At 37.5% G+C, this 9,770-nt stretch overlaps 1 protein-coding gene and 1 long non-coding RNA gene across 4 annotated transcripts in view; one reads left to right on the forward strand and one right to left on the reverse strand.

The window, feature by feature from the left end:
* Positions 1-1,102: 1,102 nt before the first annotated feature.
* The window catches only part of ctns (cystinosin, lysosomal cystine transporter), a gene marked incomplete at its 5' end in the record, with an annotated part of 16,356 nt that continues 7,688 nt past the window's right edge, over positions 1,103-9,770 (forward strand). The window contains 5 exon segments of the mRNA XM_014017435.1: positions 1,103-1,386; positions 3,152-3,230; positions 5,464-5,554; positions 6,051-6,154; positions 7,228-7,353. Of these exon segments, the coding sequence (XP_013872889.1) occupies positions 1,311-1,386; positions 3,152-3,230; positions 5,464-5,554; positions 6,051-6,154; positions 7,228-7,353 (476 nt within the window).
* LOC106523865 (uncharacterized) overlaps positions 7,250-9,770 on the reverse strand; it is an 11,277-nt gene continuing 8,756 nt past the window's right edge. For all 3 annotated transcript variants that reach the window (XR_001310941.1, XR_001310939.1, XR_001310940.1), the window contains one exon: positions 7,250-7,338. This is a non-coding gene — a long non-coding RNA (uncharacterized LOC106523865). The remainder of the gene's footprint in view (positions 7,339-9,770) is intronic.

The following is a 9,770-nucleotide window of genomic DNA, read 5'->3' on the forward strand; positions in this document are numbered from 1 at the left end:
AATAATTTAAATTATTTTTATTAACATGTACTTTTAAACTCTGATCATAAGAAAAGTGCTTTTTGCAGCAAAATGACAGTACAGTCAACAAAAACTCCCAAAAAACTTTGCGAGCTCTTTTTTCCTCACTCTTTATTATATTTCCCCCCATATTTTCCTGATTTACTGGAACTCCTTCTCACTGTTGTGTTCTGTTTTGTCACTTCTATCCAGAGGAGGTGAAGTAGTTTTTGCTGATATTATGACAAAAGAAAATTGGCTCTGGCTCATATTGTTCTCTCCATTTCTATGCAGATGATTCCCAGATTTATTTGGCTAATAACCCATCTAACAAAAAGAAAAAAATTGTGTAGGTCTTCTGGACGGGTTCTTCTCTAATGAAACGTTTCGTCTCTCCTCCAAGAGACTTCTTCAGTCTGAGAGTTTCAGAACTGAAATTCAGAACTGAAATTCAGGCTTTTAGCTTGAATTTAGCCTGAAACTCTCAGACTGAAGAAGTCTCTTGGAGGAGAGACGAAACGTTTCATTAGAGAAGAACCCGTCCAGAAGACCTATACAATTTTTTTCTTTTTGACTTTTTTTTTTACCTGGATTACTGAGATGCATCAGGACAATTCAAACTTGTCCATGTGAACATTCAACAGTATGACCACACATTATTTATCATGTGGCCACGGGATAATAATATTTTTTTGTACTCTGTCACCGGATGAGCTCCACACAGTACGTTCTCCAGTGGCTGATATGAGTTAAAAAAAAAAGAAGCAGATACCGGTCTGTGTGCGTCTGTTTTTTGATTGGCTTCAAATTTGATACTTTTATTTTCGATTTCCCAAACGGTACAGTTTGTTGTTTTTCACTTTTCATCACCTGATGTTATGTGATAACTTGTGTGACCTCAACAAAACATCTCATGAACCAGTTGATGGATGTTGTTGAAACTTTCATAAATACTGGACGACCAGTTGACTTTTTGAGTCCCCTTTATTCAAGATGGCTGCCACAGCTAATCAACTTTTAGATTTTCACAGACACTGACATTAAAATATGTTGTGGTGGCAGCTGACAGTCATTCAGAACACACACTGCCCTACTTGTTGCATGTAACCTTATTTTCATGGTTATACGTTTGTAATTTCTCGACATCTTGAATGAAAAAAACTGTACGTTACATTTACCCTCTCAACACCTCAGGTAATGGATTTACTTGTGATTTTGAATGTTTGAATGTTCTTGATTTGTGAATCCTCCTGCTCTGTTTCCTCTGGGTTTGTTTGCTTCCTTTCATCTGAACTTGTTATTTTGCAGTGATGGCTGCTCTGGTCTGGATTTGGAGGGCGCTCCCTGCTCAGTTGTTGGTCCTGTGCATGCTCGCCAACATCTCTGGTAACTGATTGGCTTATCTCAGATGTCTGATTTGATTTTTTTCTTTTACATTTGTGGGTCGTTTAGTATTTTCTGTTCAACAAAAGCGATGTCGTCATTGGTTAGATAAACATGTATTTGACAACACTTAGAAGAACTTAGACATGTAAATTCGATGCAGAAGTTTGTTGGTACGTTTTTGTTAAAGATAGAAAACCCACAAAGGTCACTGAAATCATCTGAAATGAATACAATTAATCAACCAATGAAAATGAGGAACAAGAGGAACCACAGTGTTGTATGCGTAGATGAGCAGCTTTGGATGAAGGGCAGGAGTTCCTCTCCCCCCCCTGGGGTCTGGGCACCGGTGGTGGTGGGAGCCCTTGGAAGGCAGAAGACGAAGGGTGGAGGAGGGATATCGGTAGGTTGATATTCGGTTGGTGAGCAGACAGAAAAATGAGAGGACGGTTTTATCCACTGACTGTCAGACGCTGATTGGATGCAGCTGGGCTCGTGGCGCTGCGGCTGGATGAGCAGGTGAGCTCGTTTAGCCTTCTAGAGTTGAACTTTCGTCTAAACTCCATTTAGCAGTTCTGTCGCAAATAATGTGATGTAATAGTTCAGAAAACATCATAGAAAACAGAGAAAACTAAACAGGTTGGAAAATACGAACCAAACAAAATATAAAGATATCTTTGCAGCACCAGGAGAGACTAAATTCAACTTTTCTGCACTCGTAGAGACTAAGTAGAGCTGGGCGATATGATCAAAATTTTATATCACGGTATTTTCAACATTTTCACTGGTTTCACTGTATTTGATGGTATTTTTCTTTTCATCACAGCTCAGCTGATAATAAAATGTACAAAACCTGCTTATTGACTTTTTTTTCTTTTACTGTAGCTCTGCCTGTGTCTCTGTTCCCCTCCTCTGTGTCTGTTCTTCTCTGACTGGTGGTTGCAGACAGTAGTCATGTATTTTGGTCCAGTCGTGAAGGAGGAGGGTTAAGAAAAGATTATGATCGGGTTTATTGTTTTATGTTATTTATTAAAGCTTTTCAGCACGACTCACCTTGCACACCAGTCAATTCCAACTCCACTACTAACTACTTCCTGCAGGCTTTTCACAATAGAACCACGTTAAGTCTCCATCAGCACAACGTCTCCATATTAACTAACCGCGTTAAATCTAACTGTGCACGTCACTGAAGAGGTGTTTACTACATTCAGGGACGGCGAAAACGGGATTTTTTTTAAACGTCAGTCAATATAATCAGCGGAATCGCCACCCGCGGCTGCAACTAGCTGCTCCAAACATTAGCATGCTAACGCACATAGCGGTGCAGCAAAGAAAAATGTCCCCCGGGAAACAACAGTTCACTGGCGGCCGCGACGAAACGTTCCGCTATTTAAACTGGAATGTCCGGTATTCGAAAAAATCATATCATAACAAAAATAAAAACCGGTATTCGGTACAAAACAGTATACCGCCCAGCACTAAGACTAAGTACACAGCAACATGAGTTTAACAGCTAAAAAGTGGATTTTGCACATGTCCCCTTCAACAGAAGCCTGTCGATTACTCATTTCAGTCAGGTGTGTTGAAGCAGGGAAACATCTAAAACATGCAGGACAGTGGGCAAAAAGGCACGGGGTATGCCCACTGTCATGTATGACGAGACATGTCTCATTTTGTTTGATCCAAAAAAAAAGATCCCAGACATTTGATTGTTCATTTCTGCAGTAGAATTGGCTGAATCTGTTTTCATTTTTTGATTATTCCATAGAATCTGGAGTAAGTCTGAGTGTTCCTGAAGCTGTTACACTTGAAGAAAGCGCCACAGCGACCATCATTATTTCTTCCAGGTAATCACAGAAACGCACTGAAACAAACATGAAAACATCATCAAACATCATCTGTATTTCTTTTTTTCCCCTTTTCAGTTGACATTATAACTTCCTATTTAAATTTCTGCGTTTCTTAATTACACTGTACAGTATATAGTAGACCTTTATAAAGTTGTCCAGCATATATAAAGTGACATGAAAAAAAAATTAATGAACTGTCTGGAAGTTGAGCCTGTAATTCATACAAGGATCGTGCAAAGTGTGAATAAGGTTAGATTGTGTTATACAGCAGTTAGTTAAAAGAGCCAACCAAACACGCTAATGCTAACATTTACAGCTCTGCTTTGACTGACAGACTTGTTGAAAATGTCTAAGCTCAACAATTCCCTTAAAGTGCCTGTGACTTGCTTATCCTTCAAATACAAAAAGTCAAAGAAAACATATTTATATTTAAGAAAATTAGCATAATACACATGATTTTAACCATTTTGTCCAATAACTGGCATATTTTCTCTTGAATTTGGCTCAGCAAAGTGAAACAGGAAGTGACATCAAAGGGGAACTTTTCTAAGAAAAGAAACTCTCTGGTCTTTGTTTATTAAAACAAAATTATTTAAACTCTTCTTCAACTCTAATAGTGACTCAAAATAATCTAAAGAAACATCAGATTCGTCTCTAATTATTGTAGCATCGCTCTGTTCACAAACACGTTCCCTATGACATCACTTCCTGTTTCGTCACATGCAAATATCTCAAGAGCTGTTCATCTCAGCAGCATGAAATTTGTTTTGCAACGTTTTCAACGTTCTCTTTCCAAAAACGCATTCACATTAATTACAACCATTTGATGTCACAGGCACTTTAATCTTGCTGTGTTTCTGAGCCACAAGAAGGATTAAAAGAAATGTGAACGTGTTGTCAGGATATGTGACCATCTGCCTTCACCGGCTGGAGTTTGAAAAGACATGAAAGAGATACAGAGTGTAGTTTATATGGGAAACAATGAAAAACAGGTTAATGGCAGTGGTTATTTTTAGGGCGGTGAAATTAATCGAGTTAACTCAAATTGATTAATTTTAGTGCTGGGCATAAATTAAAAATTTTAATCGCGATTAATATGTAGGTGTATGTTGCAATGCACTCCATGTCAGTGCATGCCAGGTCATGTTTGTAAATGAGAAGTGATTCTCAAACAGTTTACCTGGATAAATTAAGGTTAAATAAATAATATAAAATAAACTCCATGTGTAACACATTATGTACAGTTTTTTATTCTTTTTGTCTTCTTATGGCTTATTTTATTTTATTTATTTATGTTTTTCTGACAACTGTGACCTTGTTATCTATCTTTCATTCCTCATGTAGTACTCATTTGGAATGAAAATCCTTGAATTCTTCATTTAACCTCATTATTCTGCACAAAAATTAACTGACTCAAATATGTTTGGAGCATTTTTTAGTTCCTGTTTTATATTCAAAAAATCAAGTCTAAGCACCAATTAAAAAAAAAATAAAAACATTAAAAACTAATTAATAACTCAAGTAATTCATTTTRTCAATACGCAATAGAAATGTATATACAATTTAAGATTAATCGAGATTAATTCATAGCTACTTTGGGATTAATCAGATTAAAAATATTAATCATTTGACAGCATTAGTTATTTTATATGTAAACAGGGAGAGGAGAGAGTAAATACAGCAGCCGAGTGAGGAAATGTGCTCAGTTTGTCCTCCAGCAGTCTAAACCTAAAGCAGCAGAACTAAGGAATAATTCAGGAAACCTAAGTCTAACTATATGATTTATCAAAAAGGAAAGTCTTCAGTCTAATCTTAAAAGTAGACAGAGTGTCAGCTTCATGGACAGAAACAGGAAGTTGGTTCCACAAGAGAGGAGCTTGATCCTTCCAACTCTCATTAAAACTCTAGCAGCAGCATTTTGGATTAACTGAAGACTTCTTAATGATTTGAACATGATCATCATGATTATATTTACTGTTGAGACAGCTTCCTCCTCAGAACTGGTCCATCTTGTTTGTGCTCTAAAATCAAACAATGGTTTCAGCAGGAAACCTTCTGTATTATGACTTACCTCTTTATTTTCTACACAGACATGAACGCAGGGGATTTATTACAAGTGAAATTGTGTCTCATAGACAGTTTTCTAGCACAGGTGTGACAGGACAACAGAGCAATATTCTGCGAGGTTCATTGGACTTCACACTGTTTCTGTTCTGTTTTGTTTTTTTAGTTCACCTGAACATCAGTCAATGGTGATTCAGTTAAATGTAACATTCAGCTCTAAGAAAAACTACTCATCCATCATAACCCTGCCTGAACAGGTAATAATACTGTATACACTAATTCTGAAGAAGTTACATTTTTGGGGGCAGCAATACATCTCTAAAAGGTTAAGACAGAGGGAACAAAAGGGTGAATAAAATAGCTGGAAGAGCATTTTTGCAACAAATCAAGTTAATTGGCAGCAGGTCAGTAAAAAGACTGGGAGTAAAAAGAAAGTAAAAATGGGCAGAGGTTCACCAGTCTGTGAAAAACTGCATCCCAAAACAAATATATATGTAACAAATATGTTCCTCATTAGGAACTGGTCTCCTCAGTTCCAGACTGTGGGAAAAAAAGCCCCATCCCAAAGTTATTTGAGATGTGTTGCTACCATAAAATTTAAAATCATCTTATTAAAAAAATGTCAATATGTTTACTGTGTTACATTGTACATAATGCATGGGTTTATAAGATTTGAACACAACAGAATTATTTGATTTTTCCGCAAAGAACAGTCCTGTTTCTGTAATTCCTCTGTTTTGTGTATATGTGAAGGTGTTCCTTCCAGAGGAGGCTACCGCAGTTAATTTCACAGTGACGTCACATGATGTTGGTCAGGTGACTACATACCTGCTCAGCAACAACTCAGATCTCGACAGGTGAGTTCAGAAACAACCAGAGGTCTACAACTCTTACAATCAAAAGAGCCATTTCTGCTCCTCAACTCGTTAAAATGTTTCCAGAGCAGCAAAATGTGCTACAACTGTGAGTATCAACTGGTGGCCCGTGGGCCACTTCGAGTTTGTTTAATGGGGGCCTTTCTGGCCAGCGGGGGTGACATTATAAAGCTAAAACTGTATCGCAACTTTTAATGTTTATTATTATTTTTACACTTTAGGACAAAAGAAAAGACCATGTTTATGTAAATAAGAAAAATGCTGCTCATAGTTTATACCAAATATAATAAAAACTAGACTGAACTGCAGGCACATTTTTATTTCTAATTCTTATCTAGCCTACTCTTAAAGGTCTTTCAAGCTAGCCCTGGACCAACAGGCTGCTATCATGATCTAATCAACACGTTTCTCTCTTTGCATTATTGATCACATATTTGCAAACAGATTTAAAGGAAAACAACTAAAGCTAGCCTTTTTCTATTGAGTGTAAAATCAAAAAAAATGTAATCACATGTTAGGTTAGACTCCAGATTCAAAGGTTGCAGACCCTCAATATAAGCAGTCAAATAAATTAATAGGGAAAGGAACTCCCTCTTAATTAAAAAAATAGTCTTTTAACAGTTTATTACTGAAGACTTGTTCAGCAGAACATCTCATGGATGACTCAGCTAAAAGCAGCAAAATCGGTCTGACCTGATTGTCAGAGTGCTGATTGAACAAATCTTATGAGTAAAACACAGCAACTGCACTAATCTTGTCCTCTACGGACGGTTGTATGAATTAGAGGGCAGTGTGTTCTAACATTTATGTGTGAACAGATACGCTTTTTATACAGGACTTCTATTTCTCCTAACAAGGACACATCAGAGGATCTATCAGTATCTTATCTTTCTACAACAGTGACAAACTTTTATGTCCACATGCTCAGTTTCATACTGTTTTTTTTATCAGATTTTATTGTTTCGTGATGCATAAATTGTTGGATAACAAAATACAGACATTGTTCTGACAATCAGTAATCCACTGTCTTTCTCCTTGATTGGTTTGTCTTCCAGGATCCGGTTCACAGTGATCCACAGCAGGGTTCTGTCAGTGATCAGTGAAGTGATTGGATGGATCTACTTCTTGGCCTGGTCCGTGTCTTTCTACCCTCAGGCGTGGGAGAACTGGAGGAGGAAAAGGTAGATTTCTCAGACAATTAAAAAAAATACAGAGTTCGGCATAAGATTCTCATTCAGTTTTACACTGCCATTATTCAAAGCAAACTCACCTCATCCATAATAGGCTGGTATGGAAACTTGGACACTCATTCACACAAAAAACTTCAGCGTTTAATAGATAAATCATCAAAAATTACAGGCTGTGCCCTCCCATCCATTGACACATTGTATCACAGAACACATTACACAACGAGCAACGAAGATCATCTCAGACCCCTCTCATCCTGCATATCATCTGTTCACACATATGCCTTCTGGAAAACGCTACAGGTACTTATCAACAAAAACTGTCAGATTCAAAAACAGTTTTTTCCCAGCTGCTGTACAGTCACTAAACCAGATCACTAATTAATATCTTTTAGTGCACCCTTTGTTTGTATTGTTGTTTGTTCTGACACAGAGATGTGAGCATGTCATGCTGTACCGGAAGCAAATTCCACCAACTTGTTGCATAGTCATTAATAAATGAATCTGAGTCTGAATCTTATCAGTCTGTCCTCGGCTCTGTTGTGGATTGTACAAAATGTACCTTGGGCCATGTATTGGCAAGAATTTGGCGATACGATACATATCATGACAGAGGGGTCACGATACGATGTATCCCGATAAATCCCGATATATTTCGATACTGTAAACAAGGCGATATATTGCGATAWTTTTGGTCCAAAAATTCTATTAAATAAAAACCTCTTACTGGAAAAAAAACAACGAAAAACCAAAATTCATTGTCTCAGAAAATTCTAATATCACATAGACACACTTTTGATACATTTAGCTGTGTTCTGCTTTGTATGTGTTTTATTTTATTTGTTTCATATTTCTTATTTCATCCATGTTTTCAATTATTAGACTAAATTTGCCAATAAATAGTTTGAAAATATATTTTTTGCAGCTTTTAGTTTTTAATATTAATCTACAATATGGTCACCAAACACTTAACAATAGCCTTTATGTTGTCATAAAGTTCAATAAACAGATGATATGAAGCTGCTGCACACAGAGTTTCTGGGTTCAGCTGACCTGCATCCAGAACGATTTGTATAACTGTGGGTCGAACAGCAGGTCAGGTCCCGAAGAAAACCAGTTAAGAAACTGAGAAGCTAAACGAGTTAAACCGTTTTTGAAGCGAACACAGCAGGATAAAGTATATGGACTTTGATGCGATCAGCCGGACATCGAGAGCAACAGACAGAGTTTTATGTCACGGGGGGAGTGCCGAGCTCGCTCGAGGTGGTAGACGCATACGCTATATGCGTAACGTGAAAGCTGACTACAGTTGGAAAAAAGAGCGCACAAGACACTTAATTTGGCTTAAAATACAGACATTCTGACAAATAAGTAACTGTTTGTTACCTTACCTCAGCTTAGAAGGCAGAGGGTGTCGGTCGTTTCCGCTCAGATTCAACTATCGGAGCATGAAGCTAATGTTTACTTACAATGCTAATGCTCTCTTACTCTCTGGAGCTCAAGAGGTAGAGGAGCCAAATGGCTGGCTCACTGCTGCCAACTAGTGGTCAGAGGCTGAAGTACAACACAAAAATAAACGGCTGGCAGGAAAGTCGACATTTTAAACTTTAATAAAAAATCGATACAGGGCTTCAGAATATCGATACAGTATCAGGAAAAGAAATATCGCGATATTTCAGTGTATCAATATTTTCTTACACCCCTAAATGTACCACAGAATAGAAGAGACCTTTTATATGTGCAAACATAAGGACCGTGTTGTTTTGTGCCAGATTGAATTTTTCACAATTTGACATACACTCATTTATCTTTACAACACAGATATGTTATGACTCTATGAAACGTTTTACACAAGGATGTGTAACAGATGACCAATATCAGCCAGTCTGGTTTAGACACTTCAACACTTGCAATACTTGATCAAACCAGCAGTGTCTGATTTTAATTTAGCTGCACAAAGCTCTAGTTGAAACCAGATGTTCTACATTTACACTGTTTTAAAAAGACACACAACCGGTTTTTCTCTGTCTGACAATAATTCACACTAAACATTTCTTGTTTCCGGTCAGTTAGTATTAGGGCTGAACGATTAATCGCAATTTGCGATAATCTCACGATATGTTAAAATGAGATTTTCTAACCGCACAGGCTGCGATTTGACTGGTCACGTGATGGGAGTGAGCCGAGCGGAGCAGTATTGCCAATTGGCGATGTTGCTAGATCTAGCGCCTTTTTTTTTTCTTCAAAAAAGTGACTAGCGACAAATCTGGTGACTTTTCACTGTGTTTTTGGAAACTTTTAAAAGCTTTGATGACAGCACTTTCCAAGCACTTTTCTTCAAGCAGGGAGCCCCTCCCCCTTCCTAAAACTTACCTCGTGCAGCACACACACACACACACACACACACACAC

The sequence above is a fragment of the Austrofundulus limnaeus genome, unplaced genomic scaffold (genome assembly GCF_001266775.1).
Source record: "Austrofundulus limnaeus strain Quisiro unplaced genomic scaffold, Austrofundulus_limnaeus-1.0 Scaffold168, whole genome shotgun sequence".
Taxonomy (NCBI): domain Eukaryota; kingdom Metazoa; phylum Chordata; class Actinopteri; order Cyprinodontiformes; family Rivulidae; genus Austrofundulus; species Austrofundulus limnaeus.